Here is a 21,249-nt window from a genome sequence, read left to right on the forward strand (position 1 = left end):
CTTACAGTGTACTTAATAAAGTACTGGGTAATAATGCTTTTATTTTACAGTACGTTAACTTACGTGTACTTATAGTGTACTTACCAAAGAAACTACTGGGTGATATAAGGTAAGTACATGGGTTAAGGTTAGGTTTAGGGGGAGGGTTCAGGGTTAGTACCTAGTTATTTCCCAATTATTGTAACTACTATAATAAGTACATAGTATGTACATGGGGAACAGGACTGTAAAAGGAAGCGCTACCCATGAGTTAAGGCTAGGTTTAGTGGTAGATTCAGGCTTAGTACCTGTTATTGCAAAATACTATAAGTAGTAGTTTGTACATAGGGAACTGGGCTAAAATTGCTAACAAAATGCTTTCTCAGCAGTTTTCCTAGACGTGAGAAAATTCCCCAAATTGTGAGGCTGTGGGGAAAATCCTTGATAGTTTTATACACTAGCAATTTAAAAACAATTTTGAAATGTTTTCAGACCTAGAAAATTTGACATGAAATTAATTTTACTTGCAGAAAATTGTCAAAGTTTAGAGCAGTAAAAAAATGTTACATTTCAGCTCCATGATTATGCTCTATGTGAGGTTTGTGAACATGTAGAGATAAAAGTTTTACCATCATCACTCATAACTGTATTCAAGTTCACTTTCATATACAATATCAGACATCCATTAAGACCCAGTAAGATATGCAGATTAGAAACACAAAGCCTTGCTTTCAGCTTCACAACCTCAAGAGGTTTATTAAAAGGTTCAACTCTCAAGTCCTTAAGAGACCACTTCCCTCACACCAGCATGCAATGAGCCAATTAAAACTGTAAGCTAGTCTTGATTTTAGAGCAATCTCGCTCCGCAGTTGAAATTAAAGTGTCAGATTCTGCAGTTCATCAAATACAGCATGAACAGGTGAGGTCATCCATTTTTGTGGCCATGTCACAAGGTGGATATGGTCACAACTGTGATGCACTTTGTTTCTATTGTCCAACTAGACAAAAGTTGCGGTGTTAAAAGAAGTTATGGAAACTAACCATATGGGTCTGCATTTCCACTCGGCTATTTATCCAGTGTGTTAATACAGTTTTATATTGTTTACAAACATCTGGTGTGATGTAAAACTCTGAATGATGACACCCTTGCAATGCTTACATCAATGTCAAATTAGACAGATAACCAATAACAACCTTGAAGAAATTGCTTCATTCTGTTTTGATTATGAGATTATAAACTTCAGACAATGTATGTAATTCTCTTCTGAAAGTGATCATGACTCATAATACAACAAAGTGATAAGCAACCAAAGTCAAAAGAAATAAGGCAAGGAACATTTTCTGGGATTTTTACAGATTTATTTGTGAAACCAAGGAAAGATTAGAATCGGAGTTTCTGGAAGAACCATTTGTTCTTGCCCGTCTTGTACCTGTAAAAGAAAACATTCATTGCATCACCATCACCACATGTAAGACAATACATGCATATATTGATAGTAGCAAAGCAAATATTACGTCTAGTACACAAGATCAGAATGTTTCTACAGTCAGCATTCTGAACAGAAGCTAGAGTTATCAGGCTTTCGAATACTTGACAACACTACAAGTCAAATTCTGCCACAGTCTTTTTTCTGGATAAAATTAAGGAAGCCAATTATGTGCACTACACTATAATCCTTTATGTAACATGTAAGCATTAAAGATCAAACAAAATCTAATTTAATTTAAAAGTGGATCTGTTGACAAACACATACCTCTCCTCAAACTTAACCTTGGCTTCTCTCCTGGCTTTGCGCTTCAGAGCAGGATCCCTGAAAACATCCTTGTTGACAACAGTTTTGTCCAGAGGAATGTCAACAGAGTATCTAAGGAGAGATGATGCATTGATTAGACGAAAAAATGTACACAATTAAAATATGCCTTGTTATAGTCAGCATTCCTTAGACAGGGAAAAAACAATGTGCCAGTCAAGACCCAGAGACAAAACATGCTGTGACAAAAAACTCTGAACATCAGAGCACACCCAGAGACGCCAAACAACTTTAACTCATAACTAAAAAGGCAAATTAAGACATAAAACCGTTTCTGGTTTAAACACTTTGGCTTCAAGAGGAAATTGAGTGTGCATGTAGAGCCGAAGTGATTTCAATTCACTGATATGCTCTCATATTCTTGTTGCAACTGTAACACTGTTTTTAAAGTGGTCAAATGAAACCATACATTTAAAAACATTCATAATATATGTAAACCCCGTAACAGGGCTACGAACCGGTTCAAAGAAAAAACCAAAAACCTGAAATTAACAGGAAGGAACAAACAAAAACGTATCAAGTTTAAACGTTCTGAACAGAAACACTTATTTGAAATGACCAATAATCGGTTAATAACGTTATTTTATCGTTCCGTTTAATATTTTTATTTGGCAGTCACCCAATCATGAATTCAAATAATACAGCCTATGCAAACATGACATTGCCACATCCAACACGAGTGAAATGCCCATGATCAGTTGTCAAGTCATCCTATGCAAGTCACGAAGCAATGTGCTAGCATTAGCTGTTAGATCGCAGGAGTTTATCCGAGGACATGTTAACCATGCCATGCTATACCCAGTGATTTGTGTTTTGAAACCAGCTAAAATTGCAGGTTAGTGTAGAACAGCTATTATTCAGTAATTTTTTTTTAATTGTTAATCACCTTGTTGTCAAAGTTAGTATTGGGATTTACATATATTCATTGGTCAGACACTTGTGCGTGTCATTATAGTGTCATTGTATTAACATTTTCCCAAAATCAAGCTCAAATGTAGTTACGAGGTTATTCCCTAGCAAATGTCGGAGAGATTTGTGTTCTGTACATCACTGTTACGGTCACATCTGAGGCAGTAAGTGCATTGCATCAAGTTATCAACTTACAGGTTACAAAGGATATTGGAGCTAAATGGGCACTCATCTTTTACTGTCATTTAATATTTGGCAAAAAGCTTGTGATACAAAAGATGAAGTGTTTCGCACAGGCGGTATTGGCTATGACTAGACTAAAAATACCAATGTTTCGAATAAAGAAAACGCTGTACTTTTTCAAATAAAAGTTTTTTTTATTTAGCCTTGCACTGCAAACAAGCAAAGACCGTCTCCAAAATGCATGCAAGACTTGATTCAGGATTGAGGTGGGTGGAACTTCTGTATGAGGTTTTGCCATTTGAGGATCCACTTAAGTTACGAGGTTCAGTCATAAGTTCTTAGTATTAAGTTCAATTCAAGCTCTGGTATGAAGTATAAGCAAAATTATTATTTTTTTAACATGTAACGTTATTAACCCCCGTATTTTTCCTAATCAAACCATTTGCAGAACGATAATGTTACAGAAGGAACGCAAAACAGAAACGTTAAAAAACTGATTCTGCTCTGAGAGAACCAATTTAATTTTTTTGTTTTTAAGCCCTGCAAACTAATGCCTAATTAAGACTACACGACTTTAAACGTCGGCAGATCACTTCGCTGTGCCGCACTACATGACACGTAAATGGAAAGCAACAGGGGGCACAAACTACACGAGCAGACAACTGTCACTCAACGACTATTCGGTCCCCAAACCACGCTTTGTTACGAAAACAAACGAGAAGTGGAGAGAGAAATGACAAGAGTAAAACATGTTTATAAAGAAAAAATAGCTGCCTGCTCGTGTTGTGGTTTGGCATGTTGCTTCTGCCGTTTTTGATGACCTCAACCCATGCCTTGCTCTCTCATTGGCTGTAGACACTTGCCACCACAAAATGTCGTCGGCCGACAGCTCCAAATATTTAACATGCTAGATATTTGTCTGGTGTCGGTGAGCCTCTTTGATGCGTCGAGTAGTTTACACAAAGATTGACGAGTGCTGAATACCTGCTGATTCATATGTGATGGTCAGCAAGGAGCACTTGGATCAGAAATAGTCATCCAACTAGACAAATCGCAACTAAAACCATACTTCAACCTCAATCATTCATCATGAAGTTGCATCTATATAGACTGCCGCTCAACTTTGTGGTTAGTAGCACATTAAATTGATAAAAAGTGACCGTAAAGAAATTTATTACAAAAGGCTTTTAATTCAAAGAAACACTTTTCTTTTAAACTTTCTTTTTTTATCTTGAAAAACAAAATCATCATGGTTTTCAAAATAACAAAGAGCATGACTTTCCGACACTGATAAATGTTTCTTGAGCAGCAAATCGGCATAACTTAGATTATATTACAGTATTACTGTTTTTTATTGTACTTTTGATTAAATATATACAGCCCTGGTGAGTATAAGAACGAAGAGAGACTTGACTCGTATGAGAGCAAGCATTCCTCTGAATCTGCACTGTTATTGCACACTTTTCACAGGATGTACATACCTGGTTGGCATGAGGTGGTTGTAATTGAACACCTTCACAAAGGCCTTGATCTTGGACCTTTTGGCAACTTTCTTCTTGCCCATGGTTGCTGTGACTTTACGAGGATAACGGTCGATGCCTGCGACCAGAGCGTGGCTGTAAGGACGGTCTGTGGTGCCATCATCAATGTTCTGAGAGGAGGAATAAGAAGAGCACAACTCTGTCAATATAAAGAATCATCAAGATGTAATGATTCTATACAAATGCTACCCCGAAGGCCATCTTTCCCTTGAGATGGAGAGATGTTAAATGGAAGTACCTTGACAATCACAGCCTTGCGTCCGGCATAACGTCCAGCCAGGACCATCACCACCTTGCCAGGTTTCATAAACTTGCCCATCTCTGAAAAACAGGGGTATGAATGTAACATTAGCACTAAAAGCAAAACCAGAATACATGACACCATGTAACGTTAGCACAACACAAGCTGCTTACATCGACAAAACCGTTATAATGGGCTAAATTATTACGTAACAGTTATCATAGTTAAGTCATTGTTAAAATTAGGCTATAACTGTAACTTGTATCTTCGGGGCAGCACATTTAAAAGTCTAGATATGACAGCTTACAGCACTATGCTAACTGGTAATTGTACAGCTATTTTAAAACCAGAGTTTAAACACATATCTTAACCATTTTTATAATGGAACAATTTAATCTTCACATATTCATTTGTATACTGCACACGAGCTATTATGAACAAATGCTGCCGCCAGTGCCTCAGCACGGCCAGGAATGCTATCATGTTAGGAGGAGGCAGAGACGGAGTGACTATTAAACCCATCATCTCCGAGTCTTAACGTAATATTCAGACAATAAACACTTCAAATAAGCAATGGGGATATTCTCTCTCTAGGTGACATGAAAGAAACCTCCATAGGTTTTATATCTTTGTCGATGTTCACGGATTATTTCTCGTGAATAAAACTTACTGATGGTGCTCTATGGCCGAAGACAACAGGAAAGGAAGTAGTAAGCGCGATCGTGACCCTTGACACCCGCGGCAAGTGACGTATTTCCGTCGATTGAGTCAGAAAAGTCTACTTGAGTAAAAGTCTTTCACCGTCCGAGTAAAACAGAATAAATGTTGAATAAATACAGCTGCACATAAAGTTTGGGATATGCGATCTACTCAAGTTTGGACAAAAATAGGAAATGCCATCCTTTTAATTCACATGTGTGAAATTAAATTCAATGTTGATTCTGTTTCAATTCCACGAATAAAAATACATAATGGTGCATTCATTAAATGCATAATATGTTAAATTTGTTATATGAAAAATTATAATTATTGTATTATTTTATATTTATATCTAATGTTTGTGGAAATACCTCAAACGTTTATGATAATGTGGTTATTCATAATGGAAAATAGAATGTATTAAAAACTACACTGAATAAATTTCTTATTTCATTCTATTTTAATTCGAATTCATCAATTTTACAACCAACACACAGTTCTTCATCTTACTACCCAATTCAAATTCAGAAACTGCCAAGGCCATTGTCAGTTCTAACAACCAACCCTGGGTGATATTAAAATACCTGGAGATATTATTATTATTTTGTTTGATTTTACATCCTTTTAGAAATCAGTTATAAATATGTATGAGATTAAATAAAACTATTAGTAATAGACCAAATCTACTTGGGAAACCATTTATTTATTAATTAAATTATATTAATTCAATTACTATTATTTTTTATGAGAAGAAAGTAAGAATTGAAAAGAATGTGACTGCACCAGATTCAAAGAACATTTAATCCATGAAATCATTATCTAATCCATGACACCATCATTACATGTAAAATTTATTTTAAATTACTGAAAGACTATTTAGGTTTAAGTACAGGGACAAAGATAGCAATCATTTCTGAAATAAGTATAATGATGGGAAAAAAAAAAAAAAAATAGGCCAATCATATATTCAGGTTGGGGAGACTACATTAAATAAAAAGGACTAATTAAACAGAGCTAATAAATGCATCACAACCATTCCTCCATATTCTAATGGTTTTGAATTCCAAATCAATTTACAGTAAATGTAACAAACAGTCCCTTCTTACTGCATGATGGTTTCAGTAAATCTGGATTTCGGCGGGTTTAAAGAACGTGGAATCTAGAATCTGAATGAGTACAGTAGCAGGATAAAATTTCAATGATTGTAGTACATTCAATATTTCAGAGCAGTAAAGAAGAATTGACAAGACATGGAAACAGGTATTCAAGCAGAGCATCTGAACACTGGCATAGAATAACAGACCATAAATAATTCAGACAACATATCAGTTTCAAATTCAGCGAATTTGTTTGATGCACTTCCTCCTATAGCAGCGAACAAGCAGCACTACCACAAGAATCAGTTTTCTACAATCAGTTTTACAGTGTCAACTGGCTGAAATGAGCAAGTTTGTGGAGAGTAGAATCCAGTGATTTACAAACACCAATGAGCATCTCTTCGTCTTTTCAGAATGATCTGAGTGTGTTGATTGCATGCATGGTCTCCTCAGAAAGCCATAAGAACACAGAGCAGCAATGAAACAGATATGATATGCACTGTCCCAGTGTTTAAAATATAATGAAAATATAATGCAAATGGAAACCAGTTTTAAAAGAAAAACATCTTATGATTTGTCTGTGCAGTAATGAAGTACAAGCTCAGGAAATGAGTGCATTTAGCTACATAAAGTTTGTAACAAAAAATTATTTAAACCATTAAGTTACTAATTTGCAACTATCAGTATGTACTATATATATATGTGTGTGTGTGTGTGTGTGTGTGTGTATGTATTTTTGTAGTGTATGTTATATATACGTAGTGTATATATGTAGTATATGTTTTATATATATATATACACACAAACACACACACACACACACACACACACACACACACACACACACACACACAGTGGTAGTGCATCTCAAACATTTGCAATGGCCCTTGAAAAGAGTTCAAGTAATAAATCCTTCTATATAATGTGGTTGATTTTGGTAAAAGCTACACACAACAAACCCCCTCAAAGGTTATGTGGAGGCAGTCACATGCTCAGGGTCACTAAACTGAGCACATTTCCTTTGAGTTGTGACCGATATTAAAACCTGCCTACATAATCACCCTCTTCAGTTTACAGGAGACTGGACGCATTCGAGCCAACAGTAACACAGTGTCTCAAAAAAAGTGCACGAGTTGCTTCACCTCCATTTTTTAATTCCAGTGTACTTGTTGTTCTGGGAATATGATTTGAACTTCTGAATAAAGAGAAATAGTATTACAGAATATGTTTTTTATCATAATTTTAAGATTATGAGGGTAAATCTTGCCCAAAATGACCAAATATATATCTGCTTAGAAAGCATCTTTGATATTTTTCAGCTGCCTGACAGCCAAGTCTACAGGAAGGCTGAATTTGAGATGGCTGAGGCGGCCCAGGATTCGCAGGGCACCTTCAAAGCCTGTCTGGGCCATGTAGCTCCAGGGCTGGTAGTGTGAGTGTATGAGCGTCCCAGACTTACACAGCAGGTTAAACCATGACACAAGCCTCTGCTCATTGAGAGCCATGCACACTAAGGCCTTAAACTCAGAGTCTGCGCTACGTTTGAATCGTCCGTGCTCTTTAAGAACTGTATGGATGGCCCATAACAGAGACTGCTTGGGTGTGACGGTCACGGGACCACCCCCTACGGGCAAACTGAAGGATTGCGAGAGCTGTCGGGCAGGTGATTCCACGAACGCCTGGCCGTTTTTGGAATGGTAGTACTTGACAAAAAGTTCCCAAGGATGCAGGGACTGAGGAGAAGAGCTAAAGGGCAGCAGGCAGGAAATGGGGGCAAGGACCAGGCTCATGCCCTGAGAAGGAGCATATAATCCGTGGGCCAGCAGGTCCCGGAGCGCAAAGGCTAGCTCTTTACGCACCAAAGCGGTGAGTTCGTCCCGAGGTCCTTCCGGCGTCATGCAGGCGGAGTGGCTGACCACATGTTCCTCCTGAGAGCTGGGCTGCTGGCGGGAGGCTTGCAAACGCACACACTCCACTGCTCCTTCGAGTTTCTGCAGCAAGGGGCTGTAATCTTGAGCTTCCGCACCCTGAGACCACATGTTCTGGGGCACGTGGCCTGCAGCGCATCCGAACTGGCTCAGAGCAAAGATCTGCAGAACCGCTAAGGCTTTTTGGATGAGCTGAAGCCCGGTTTCCCGCATCCTCTGGGCTTGTTCGGGGTCCACTTTGGATGGGGGAAAAAAGGGATTTAAAGTTACACGCCTTAGCTTTAAAATCTAATAAAATGGTATTAAAAAGTGAAGTATAATTACCTCGCTTCATGCCTCCAGTGGCTCCAGTGTTTGGTCCGGCTGCTTGGGCCTGCTGGCTCTTCACACCATCATTTAACAGAGGGTTCCCCACTTCATCTGTGAGGAGCATGATCAGGACAGTGAATCTAAATGTATTTATTTTACTCTACATAGGCATGTCAAACTCAAAGGTAACAATGGTCAGAATTTATGCACAGGAAAATGCAAATAGTGGCATAAGAGTCAATAAGATACACTACCATTCAAATGTTTAGGATTAGTAAGATTTCAAATTTTAAATAAATGCTGTCCATTTGAGCTTTCTATTCATCAGAGAAACCTGGAAAAAATGATCACGTTTCCACAAAAATTTCAACATTGTCTTCAACATTGATTGATAAGAAATGTTTCTTGATCAGCAAATCATCATATTAGAATGATTTCTGAAGGGTTATGTGACAATGAAGACTGAAGTATTTATGCTGAAAATTAAGCTGTCATCACAGGAATAAATTACATTTTAAAATATATTAAAACAGAAACCTTTTATTTTTAACTGTAATATGCTGTTTTTTACTGTATTTTTAATCAAACAAATGATCCTTGCTGAGCATACAACATTTTTTAAAACAATAAAAATTCTTACCCACCCCAATATTTTAAACAGTAGTGTATGAGAAAGTCCCTAATAAATCAAATAAAAAAATATTAAAACTTTTATACCATTTTCAAGAAATGTTTAAATTTAGTGACTCTAAACATGTCATGGGGTGCAACCATCAAGCAAATTAATTACTTCTCTATGATATTACTTGCAGTTGTTTTTTTTCTGCATGTTGGTCGCACCACATGACTTTGAAGGATATTCTCTTAATGATATCAGTTCTGTTTTATAATTGTTTACCCTACTTCCTCACACAAAAAAATGCTTATCAAAGAAGAAGAAGTATATTTAGGTCACTGTACATACAGTATAAAAAAAAGAATAAATTAAGAAAAAAATAAGCATCACATCATTAGCCCAAAGCAGACGTCCTCACCCTGTATGAAGTTAATGAACATCTCCAGGTCTCTGATTTGGGTCTTGAGCTGCTCAACCAGTTGCTCTTTGACTCGAGCTGGGTTGACTATCTGAGCTATGGCGGAGTCCACTCTCTGTCGGAGCTCCTCTGGTGTGAGGTTCCCAATGTCTTCATTCAGATTCACATCCAGCTTCTTTATTAGCTCATCAATGATCACCTACAGTGTTAAGTGAACAGACGCTAAATAAAATGGCCCAACAATGGTTTAAGTGTAATTACTCACATCTTCAAATGACTTTCAGAATGATGTCAACAGTATGAGAGAGTTTTATAGTCATACCCTCTGCCTCTCCATGACGACCGACTGAGGCAGTGAGTCATAGCTGCCCTCTTGGTAGGCGAAGCGTTCCAGGTCGTCGAGTTGGGTCTTCAACTGGAAAATCAGTTCCTTCTGCTTCTTTCTCTGAGCTTCCAAGCGCTCTCTCTTCTCCCTTTCACTCTGCAGATTATAAAAGCATAAACACAACTTAAAAAAACCTAAAGTCAACCTTAAAATAACCATAATGTTTACATTGTAGCTAGCTGAAGATATTTGCATATGCTCTGTTTAAGGATAATGAGCTTTTGGTTCGCTACATTTGGCTTAGCTTTGCTTATCCTGACATGCTATGCAATTCAGAATAGATACTATACATAGCTTTACACACAACATGGCTTTAGTTTAACCATAATCCTGTAAATGTCTACATTGAATAGGCTCTAAGGTACAAAATGTTACTGATTATTACAAAAAAGAAAAAGAGAGAACAAAACCAAACTAAGTATGAATTGTTTCAAATAAGAAATACTTCAAATAAACACTAAGGTTTAAAGAAAAGACCGCACAAGGGTCATGCTCATGCTATAGTACTCACCAATTCATCCTGCAAGCAAAGTGTGCAGAGGAAATAAGGAGAAAGGAAGGCATTTTAATGGCAGTAACAAGATACTCCAGCATATGAGAAGGAAAAGGGAAAAAAATACAGGGAAAGAGTGACTTTTAAATGTTCCTTGACCAGTGTTTACTGTGATTTTTATCACAATACAGTGCTGATTATTTTAAAGGGCGTGTTGATAAGATGCTGAATGGCACAAAAAACAACCTTTTTAACAAAAGAGATGCAGACAAATTGAATGCTGATTCCCGAGGGCAAGCACAGGGACTTTGTATAGGCTGATTATGTGTGGGTGGGGGTTTGTCTTGTTGTTGGTGTGTGTATCACAGGTGAATATTGTTAGGAGCTACTGAGGAGTACTGAAGCAGGCCTATTTAAAACAAAACAAAACTGATGACACTGTCTATTAGGGGTTTTCAAACTGGAGTCCAAGTACAGAGTAAATAAATAAATAACAATGCTGAACTTAGCAGCTTCCAGCTTGGCCAAGCTGGTTTAAATCCCCAAAACAGCAGGTCTTAGCTGACTTCAGCAAGCTGGACTCCCAGCCTAGCCAAGCTTTAACTGGATTGCCAGCTGGTCCTTCTGCCCAAAGACTATGGACCGCCTGACCAGCTACTCACCCTTTTCAAAAGACTAGTCTGACCCCAGCGAGAGACCAGCTAACTAGCTTAGGCTGGTTTAATGTCTGCGTTTTCCCCCTGCATGATAGAGATCGGATCCAATACGACAGTAAACAATGAAACTCACAGAGTTTTCCAGCATCTGAGCATCCTGTGCTCTGCACCCGATGACATGAGGGCATCCTTTAAAAGCAAAGTCCTCCAGCTCCAGGAGCATCCGCTCTTTCTCGTCGCCCTGCGCGTGGACGATCTGTTTCAGTCGAAACTGCACTTGAGCGAAGTGAGACGTTAACGCGAGGAGCGATGAATTCAGCTGCTCCTGTTCATCCTCTAGCTTCCGCACCCTGACTACCATGTCTGCATCGCTGGACAACACGGAACCAGCCTGCGTGCTCCTCTTCCACTGCTCATCCTCCGGGCTGGCCACGGCTCCCACGGGCGCCCAGCGCTCCCCGGCTCCAGCGAAGGCAGCTTCGCTGTCGGAAGTGGACAGATCCTCCGTCGACATCTGATTGACAGTTGAAGACAGCCTGGCTGCCCTTGTACACAAAACAACTTCGATCAACTTAATTGATGCCCAGTTTTTTAATGTGAATTCAAAATATAGCGACTATCATCAGCAGGTGCAGCGCGGTGTAATACTTACGTCTACAGAAAACATTGCAACGTAATCGAAACGACTAAGATCTTGCTGTAATATGGAACCAAAGCACCAGAGTTCCAACAGACGTACCGTTCTATCAATATGTTCTATGTATCAACGAATGTGTGGGCAGGATGTTCACGTCAGCGCGTAATGACGTCAGCGAAACGCACAATTAACCCTGTAAGACCCAAATGTAGAAAAAAAAGAAAAAAAAATTGTTTCACCTGTCAGATGTTGTTGTAGGAGGCCTCTGATGCAAATTATGAAGGATTTTTAAAAAATATATATATATGTTTTAGTACGTTTTTAAGGAAATGTTGTAATATTGCAACGTTGGGCCTATTTGGGAGAAGAATTTCAGCATTTGCACTCACTCTCAGAACAAAAAGGGCAAATGACAATTAGTGAGGGGAATTTGCATGCCACTCCGCTGGACGTGCGTGTATAACAAATATACAGAGCAACGAAGGGTTCATTTGAAGTGTGGATTTCTTACATAGCACCATAATTTTATGGTTTCTAATTTCTATCATATTTTTATGAATTAGAATTTATTACATATAAATATTAAATACAAAACAGATTAAAAACTGTCAAAGAAACAGTGTCCAGTGTTCCTTGCAATGGTAGTCCCAAAAGCAGTTCCTTTCCACTGAAAAGCAGAGACGGAGATTGCACTTCCTGCAGAGCGTATTCGAATATCCTTTTTTGCAGTGTCCTCTCATTCTGAAATAAAAAATAATAGTTGTAAGAGTTAGAGTTTGTTCAAGTATAAATAATTTAAATGTAAATGAATACTATTTTTGTGATACATTCCACTGAAGTCACACAATTCTAAAAGAATATACAAACCCATGGAACTCTTACATCCCCACATTCCAGAACATTGCAACCCTAACAACCCTAATATGTCTGAACATCCACACCTGTCCTTGAATAACCATCCTCCAAAGCATCCCACAAACAGTGTCTGCCTTGCAACAAGCAGCTATTTGGGCAAACAAACAAAGATAAAAAAAAAACAGTTAACTATATTTTACTGCTATAACATACAGGAACAATTTCAAATACTGAAAGGACTTAAAACACTGCGACCAGAAATAATGTATTAATTTAGAATGATTCAAATCAGATCTAAACCTGAAAATTATAACAAATAACACATTTAGAAATTGTGAATCATCAAATACATTATATTTCTGTAAGTATTTCTCCTATATGTGTACATTTGAGAAGTGCAATGCCTCCATGTAATGTGCAAGGTGCACTTGACTATTCTATCCCAACGTTGTAAAATTACAACAAAAACATAACAAGCTAGAAATCTAATTTGATGCATGCATTCTGCAATAACCAAGTATTTACATGAACTAGACATTCTAACAATCACAAAATATATATATATATATATTTCTGGGGTTTTACTTACTTCAAAGTTGAGATATCCAGTACAATATAACAAGGAGATGCGCTTCCAGGAAAGTTTGCAGGTTGTATGAGTTCATGGCCTTGTGGGAAGACCTATATACACATTTACTATCCAATGGCATTGCGAGGCTAAACAATAGGACCCATTGGCTATGTACATGTGGTCTTTCAAAAAAAAAAAATGCAGATGTGTTTTTGGAAGAGCTAAAAGTGATGTAATTTTACAACCACGGGTCTTACAGGGTTAAATCAGTTTGTTGAGCGTTTCTGTCCATATTTACTCTTCCTTCAATTCTCTCTCTGTTTGTTTTAATGCAACGCCCTACGTGTCAGTGGATTGGACTGCATTACAAACACACCCTATGATTTTTCTGTCCCGGCAGAGATTTTTATTACATGGCACCACCGACCAGGGAGATTTGATAAATAATTCTCCAGTGTCATATATGGGTGTCCTGCTGCCTTCTGGTTGACCATAGGTGAGACCAGCAAATAGGCTTAGGCTGGTTTCTTTCTTTCTTTCTTTCTTTCTTTCTTTTTTCTTTCTTTCTTTCTTTCTTTCTTTCTTTCTTTTAATTATTCCAGAATGTTGTACAGGCAAGCAGTAGCCTACTTATGATGTAATACAGGAAAGAAGTAATATTCCTACTTTTAAAAAATATAATTTGTCAAGTTCCTCAAAAGTGACCAGCATACAAATTAAATCAAATTAAAGCTAAAAAAAATTAAAGCTGGCTCTGTTGTCAATAGGGTCAATTATGTTATGGGAATAAGCAAGCATGGCTGTGGGAACGTTGCGTTCGTGACTTTTTTTCTCTTTTTTCTTAGAGGAAGTCACTCCAGTTGCTCCCTGTCCTGTTCCTTCCGCCGTCAAGCAGAAGACCACAAGCTCAGGAGGCGATTTGGGGGCTTCAATCGAAGCATTTCCGCCGGTTGAATCCTCTTAGGGCTTCCATTCCCAAACACACTTTCGATGTTTCAAGTTCATGGATGAGTTAGGCAGTTCCCCTGCGGGTGAACTTAATTTCTCTTTCAGAAAAGACTGCCAGAACACCCTTCACGGGTTCTTCCACCCTCACTACCCTCGATGTTGGGGCATCCATGGAATACTCAGACGTTCTGCAGGCACAGATGCACTGCAAACGCCGCTCCCTGCAGGAATCATCTGAGACTTCTGTCCAAAGCCTGTAGGTTCACGTTGTCCATGAAGACAAGAATTTGCAGCGCTGCTGGACAGGCCGCCTCCACCCTGCATGCACGAACATGCACAAAAGTAGAATTAAGTGCTGTTATTTAGTGGAGCACCTGGGAAACAAAGAACAAAAGCCAATGGAAGAAATGAAGCTACCTGATTAAACCGCACGCACATTCAGCAGTCACAGCGCGTGAGCTGCCAGCAGGGCTGGACTGGGACTAAAAATCGGCCCGGGCATTTTGGCCCAGACTGGCCCACTACATATAATCATAAACACAACCGATCTTTTCACGCCCCTGAATATACTAACTCCTATTAAAACCACTAATGCCATGTAGCCTAATGAGTGAGTAGGAATGAGTAAGAGTTAATAGATGAAATAACTACTAATTGTAAAATACAATCGAACTACTCCACAATGATGAATCCTAAAACAAGCTATAAGCTGCATTGGCATAGCAATACCAGTGTCTGACAAAGGTTTTTTGGTAAATCTGTGGTGGGTGGACTTCTATCCCTTTACGGGGGTTCGGGGGAGCGCCGCGTCCCCCCCCCCCCCCCCCCCCCCCCCCCCCCCCGTAAGAAAAAATGGTGCTTTTTAATGTTAAATTCATCAATCTGGTGCATTTTGAGAGTAAAAAATTAAGAGCTCCAACGCAAGATCAGTGTGCAAATTGAACAAAGAAAAACTCAAAACTCTTTTAGCTGTGATCTGTCTGCATTACACTACTACATAATAATAGTTATAATATTAATTCCATGACAGTAATAGCCATAAATTGTAAAACAAATGCACTGAAAAATAAAATGAACTTTCATAATTAGTTTTGTACTAATTTCCATGCTTGAAAGAGATAAACACATGATCTTTTATTTTGGCGGAAAACATGGTTTACAAACGCGTCTCATTACAATTCTAGTAAAATGCGTAATCATCAACTATGCCGATGTGTAAATAATGCGTAACTGGGTAATGGTTTCCTACACTCATCGCCTCAGTGTTCTGAAAGTTGCCTAGTTCTGCTTACCACAGTTTTCTACACTCACTCATTCTCTCCTGATCCTCCTCAATATCCTCATCGGACACTTGAAGGGCCCGTTTCTTTTTTCCAGGCTTTTTCTCTGCACATTCCTTGCGTTTCTTCTCCATCTCTGACTATTTTGACAGATACACACTGACACTGCACGCGCGCTCAGAGCCCAAAGGGGGAGGAGTTTAAATATGTGATTGGACCAGCCCAGTGCCAATCAAAAAAAGAACCAATGGGCCCCTGATCTACGTGTTTCTTGGGCCGGTCCGTTAAAAAAAAAAAAAAACTACGCTGACTTTTTTTGTCCAATGCATTACACCGGCACAAAGATCCCAGCGCCGCCAATAAGCAAAACTAAACGAATGGGCCGCCGATGTAAGAGTATTATTATGGGCTGTTTAGACAAAAACAATTTTTTAAATTTTTTTTTTAAAGAATGATCTGTATCGGCCCAAAAAGCACGTCGGCCCACCGGGCAAATGCCCGGTATGCCCGATGGCCAGTCCAGCCCTGGCTGCCAGACCGTCTCCAGCACATCGCTGACCAACTGGTTTGACGCTTTTGCCGCTCCATTGAAGCGATAACCAGCGCAAGTCACTGGTCTCATTTGAAATCGAAATAAGCGCACATAATCATGATATGTGAACATCAGAGGCTCTGTGGTGAACCTAGCTCGAATAGTGTCGAGGTAAACTATACACAATGGTAATTACAAGCTTTTCAATACACAATGCGCCACCACTAAAAATGACCATGCATTTACTATACATAGGCCTACTAGGCTACTATAAATATAAAATTATGGTATTTATTGTTAATATTACTATGAATAAATGAGGCATTTATATAGCGCTTATATGTATTAGGCCTACTGTACACCCAAAGCCCCCTTACGATCACGTTGGGGTCTCTCCTCAACCACCACCAGTGTGCAGCATCCACTTGGATGATGCGACGGCACACACAGTACAAAGGCGTCAGTGCGCTCACAACTCACCAGCTATAGGTGAAGAGAGAGGGATAGAGCCAATTCAATGGATGGGGATTATTAGGAGGCCATGATTGGCAAGGGCTATTGGAGGGAATGTGGCCAGGACACCAGGGTTACACCGTGACTCTTTACGAGAAGTGCCATGGGGTTTTTAATGACCACAGAGAATCAGGACCTCGGTTTAACGTCTCATCCGAAGGACGGTGCTCTTTGACAGTATAGTATCAATATTTAAATATGAAATGATTTCTAATTTTGACGTTTTAATTAAAGGGTACTTTAAATATGAAACTAAAACCGCCAGTAGGTGGCGGCAAGACATCACTATGCTGGGGCGTTAGGACCTACTCAGAACTCACCCCCTGCTGGCCTCACTTACACCTCTAGCAGCAGCAACCTAGTTTTATCAGGAAGTCTAGTTTTCTCATCCAGGTACTGACCAGGCTCAACCCTGCTTAGCATTCATTGGCCTATACAGTTTTTTTAATTGCTTAAAATTGGTACTTGAGGCCCACTTAGCAATACCATTCACTTATGTACCTTATCTTCATACCAAGTCTGCAAAATTGTAAGCACATTATATGCTTTACACTCAATTTGCAATTGTAAAACAAACTTTTTGCAAAATGCTAAACACAGTTCCCTATATTAGACACATCATTCAAAATTAACAGCTCTTGTTTAATATGGGAAACACTATTAAAGTCAGTTGAGGACTCTTTTGAAGACGGGCCTCATGACCACGCTCACTTCCATCAAGAAGGCTGGCTTCGTCTGTCAGCAAAACTTGCCTGGAGTTCGGCCCGGCATATTCTCACATGATCTTGTGACCCTGGCCGGGCTCATGCCAAAAGTTCTCACTACTCTATTTTAGGGATCATTAGTTGAAATTGCAAGCGCTCCCTTGTGACGAGGCAGACGCAGCCTTATCATTGCTGTGTCTGGTGTACGCCCTGCGTGTTTACTTGGACCACACTGAGAGCTTCAGATGCGCCTTTATGCCTGATGTGATAACCTTTTTTAAACCTGTGATAAAGTTTTTACATAACTGGCAAGCAGGGCGAGAGGCATGTGGGAAGGGAGCGAGGCTGTTGGCGTGATTGATAATGAGCATCACCTGCGCGCTGCACCAGCCTCATCGTATTTCTCAACGAGGAGTCTACAGAAGCATAAAAGAAAGAGCAAACGACCCCTGAGAGAGGACCAGGTCTGGACTATTAATGTTTTGTTTTGTTTATGTGTGTGCGGCAGTCGTCCAGGAGGGGCTACCGCTTTTACTTTCATTTTGTGTTTGGTTTATTATTAAAGTTCCCACCTCTTTTTTCCCGGGACAACATACATTCGTTACAGTAACATTTTATAAAAATTTTGCGCCCTGTGTTTTCCCCTGGGCAGAGCTTTGCCCTGCCACCAGTCACTGTGTCTGTAGTGCTCTTCCCTCTTTAAGTAGGACCTGCCACAGGAGCTTTTTTCCATGTGTGGTACTTCCTAGTAAGAAAGTCAACGTGATGTATTCTCCACAATCTAACCTCCCAATGGATGTGGTCTCGTGAGTGTCCTTTTTTCTGCATAGGAAAAAGACCACTTTTCCAGGACAGACTAATGGTCCGCACAACTGTGAGTTGTGTGAAAAAAGGCTAAAACGAAAAAAAATTCCATTGCAAGTACTGTCCTTTCTGTCCCTGTGTGGTACGAAGGACTACACGGCTTACATGGTGCATTGGAAAGATTACGACGTAGACGAGTACAGCACCCCAAACCTAGTAGCGCGGTTCAGCTGGTTGTGGCATTTTCCCCAGGGACCCCATGTGTCATCTCATCGACGCAATGCCGAAGTGACTGACCGAATAGGGAATGTCTTGGTTGTTATTGTAACCTCTGTTCCCTGATGGCATCGTGTCCCTCCTGCCACAACACTACCCACTGAAATGGCTGAACTGTCTTGGCTCCTCAGCATAAACCTGAATGAGTGGATGCAAACCAACTTACACACGCATGTCCAGCGGAGTGGCATGCAAATTCCCCTCACTAATTGTCATTTGCCTTTTCTAAAGTATCAGGTGTTTGGGGCTCCCAAGTGTGACCCCTAGTGTCATCACATCGACACAACGTCTCATTCTCTCCATCAGAGAATGAAGGTTACAACAGATAACATGGGCTTTTTATCTACGTATTTGTATTTAAGCTATATTTTTATAAAATTCAGAAGAAAACTTAAATAAAATTTATTTTTATATATTTCAACCATTTAAAAAAAATCATATAAATGGGTCATTCTATGAAAATGGTGGCTTTTTGAACAGACAACTTTTAAAAAATGTAATTCTTTTTTTTATACCAAAATTTACAGTAAGATAATAGTTAACCTCTTAACATTATAAATCAACTTAAATGACAGCTTAATGTATTTTTATATTTTTACTATATTACATTAAAAAATGGTTGTGCTGCCCTTTTGTCACTGGTGTTACCTATATTTTAGATGACAATTCAGGCTTTCCAGAATGTAATTTGACTATTTAATTTGCATACATAATCAAAGACAGAAAAAGTTAATGTAATATTAAGAAATTGTCTTGATTAGTAATAATTTACTTTAAACGGGTATGTGTAAAGTTCTATTGTGTGACAATTTTTTATTTCTACCATTGTGTTTTTTGTTGTAACATTAGAAATAATTGAGGTTAAGTGATCAAAATTGAATGATCATATCCTTAAAATGCTTACTAATGAATGCAGCAACAGTTAGGTAGATACAAAAACCATAATCTAGAAACTGGACAACTCTGATGCCAGAACACCAATATGCCATGCAGTAACACCAGTGACGCAATGTAACACCAGTGACGCAATGTGAAACCAATGACATAACTTAAGATTATTTCAAACTAATTTTTATCAATTTATTAGTGATATTTTACATTACAAATAATTATTGGGCGGATTAAGACCGAACGATGAAGCTCATTGACTAAAATGTACATAACACAACATTGTCATACAAACATAAATCATGTCCACTAGAACATTACCAACACTAACATTAAACTCAAACTAAATCTGTTTTTCCAACAGTGCTGATACGAACATATTGTATGGAATATATGTTTGTCTTTGCCATGTTATTGTATTGTGGTATAGTCTTTTGTGCTTTTCTAACTTCTCTTGCAACTCCTGACATTTTCTTCGGTTTATCTGTATTTCTCTCCTGCGCACTCTCCGCCCTTGGATTTGTTGTCTGTAAAGCATAAAGATGTAATTTGTATTCGATTTACAATGTGAGATGCATGCAACATAATGCAACCATGAAATCTTACTCTATTTCTGCCTATACACAAAACTATGCAGCTTGTTAAAACAGTATCAATTACTGTGCAATGTGACAAATATTGTGTAGGCCTACTTCAAGGGATAGTTCACCCAAATTACAAAATTACATATTGGTTTCCTTACTGTGTAAGCAGTCTAGTGGATAAGTACTTTTGTCTTCCTACAGACACATTGTCTTAAATTCTGACCTTGCAGTACTGGGTTGACTGTCTGGAGTGGATGGGGGGGTCAACACTGTCTTTCCTGCTTTCATTCTCTCTCTGTGTTTTGCCTGTCTGACCCGCCATTTCCTTTGCTCCTGTCTTTTTCCCCTTTCTGTGAGATCCTTCACTCTCTTTCTTTTTTTACTCTCTAGATCCTTTAAATATGTCTGGTGTTTCTGATTAAGGTAGGCTGCTCTGCGGTCTGGGTCAGCGTCCCTGCGCTGCCTGTAGAGTTTTTGCTCTTCAGCAGCACTTAATTTCGCCATATCTGTCAAAAGGAAAGCCATATTATGTATGTACAATATTGAAACAGTAATAAAATGTAACAAGTCTTTATTAATATAATTGTTTAGGCTTTTATGAAATCTTATGTTGAGAAAAATGTTAGTGGTGTTATTGATTGTCACTGGTGTTATCATCATGTCACTGGTGTTACCAGCAGCAACAGTAACACCAGTGACGGTAACACCAGTGACAAATCTGCAGACAAGATGGGATATCTAAGATGGCGGCCACAATAACTCAAACCACACTTCTTAAATTGTAAATAAATCACTTAATCATGCAATTTGAACAATTATTTTAATCAAATTTCTTTTCCCCTTACTATAAACTGTAGAACACCAGTGACGCATCTTAAGTCCTCGCATGAAATTATCAAATTATTTATCAAATTGCTTAAAGATGAAGAGAGAGTGAACACTCACCATGTGCTTTTCAAAACAGCCCCTCCTCCAACGAGCCTTTGACCCAGGAAGAAGTTGGCAAGGATGTTGAATTTTTTCAAAGTGGTGTTTTTTATAAATTGTAACACCAGTGACTTGAATTTGAGGGACAGCTATTCCCTGTAAATTATTTATAATATTTAGTTGATATTTTAGTTTTTTAAGTAGTCCACTAAATAACTATACTACTTACATTTGTATTATGACATTTAAAGGGGGAGAAAAATATATTTATTAACTCAAAATATGTCACTAAACAACGACTCCTGACCTGAGGGACAAGCCAATTCCATGGTACTGACCGTATTCTACAATATATAAAAAAATTGCTTTTCAATATAACTGTCTTACATATGTTTTATTAACAATAAAACACTTAAATTAAAACAAAAAAATGATATTTTGTGTTGTAACCTGACACTTTTAAGT

General features: G+C 38.6%; 2 protein-coding genes across 2 annotated transcripts; both read right to left on the reverse strand.

The window, feature by feature from the left end:
• Nucleotides 1-1,316: 1,316 nt before the first annotated feature.
• rpl27 (ribosomal protein L27) lies at nt 1,317-5,457 on the reverse strand. The gene is made up of 5 exons (XM_077212506.1): nt 5,335-5,457; nt 4,662-4,744; nt 4,364-4,533; nt 1,734-1,844; nt 1,317-1,409 (listed from the first exon to the last, which is right to left on the reverse strand). The coding sequence occupies exons 2-5, from the start codon at nt 4,740-4,742 to the stop codon at nt 1,361-1,363; spliced, it is 411 nt and encodes a 136-aa protein (XP_077068621.1). The 5' UTR covers nt 4,743-4,744; nt 5,335-5,457; the 3' UTR covers nt 1,317-1,360.
• A 684-nt stretch (nt 5,458-6,141) lies between these two features.
• rundc1 (RUN domain containing 1) lies at nt 6,142-12,041 on the reverse strand. Its single transcript, XM_077212507.1, has 6 exons — nt 11,918-12,041; nt 11,399-11,810; nt 10,054-10,212; nt 9,732-9,930; nt 8,713-8,808; nt 6,142-8,624 (listed from the first exon to the last, which is right to left on the reverse strand). The coding sequence occupies exons 2-6, from the start codon at nt 11,777-11,779 to the stop codon at nt 7,753-7,755; spliced, it is 1,707 nt and encodes a 568-aa protein (XP_077068622.1). The 5' UTR covers nt 11,780-11,810; nt 11,918-12,041; the 3' UTR covers nt 6,142-7,752.
• Nucleotides 12,042-21,249: the final 9,208 nt, after the last annotated feature.

This window comes from Siphateles boraxobius, unplaced genomic scaffold, assembly GCF_051911475.1.
Source record: "Siphateles boraxobius isolate OS27281-9 unplaced genomic scaffold, OSU_SipBor_1 66, whole genome shotgun sequence".
In the NCBI taxonomy this organism is placed as follows: Eukaryota; Metazoa; Chordata; class Actinopteri; order Cypriniformes; family Leuciscidae; genus Siphateles; species Siphateles boraxobius.

Excerpts from the sequence above, each read along its gene's own strand:
- rpl27 (XM_077212506.1), bottom strand. The coding sequence starts at position 4,742 with ATGGGCAAGTTTATGAAACCTGGCAAGGTGGTGATGGTCCTGGCTGGA. Across the intron at positions 4,534-4,661 it reads GCAAGGCTGTGATTGTCAAG|AACATTGATGATGGCACCAC; the intron begins GTACTTCCATTT and ends TCCTCCTCTCAG. Across the intron at positions 1,845-4,363 it reads AACCACCTCATGCCAACCAG|ATACTCTGTTGACATTCCTC; the intron begins GTATGTACATCC and ends ATCTCTCCTTAG.
- rundc1 (XM_077212507.1), bottom strand. The coding sequence starts at position 11,779 with ATGTCGACGGAGGATCTGTCCACTTCCGACAGCGAAGCTGCCTTCGCT. Across the intron at positions 10,213-11,398 it reads CTCAGATGCTGGAAAACTCT|AGTGAAAGGGAGAAGAGAGA; the intron begins GTGAGTTTCATT and ends TATAATCTGCAG. Across the intron at positions 8,809-9,731 it reads GTTCATTAACTTCATACAGG|ATGAAGTGGGGAACCCTCTG; the intron begins GTGAGGACGTCT and ends TGCTCCTCACAG.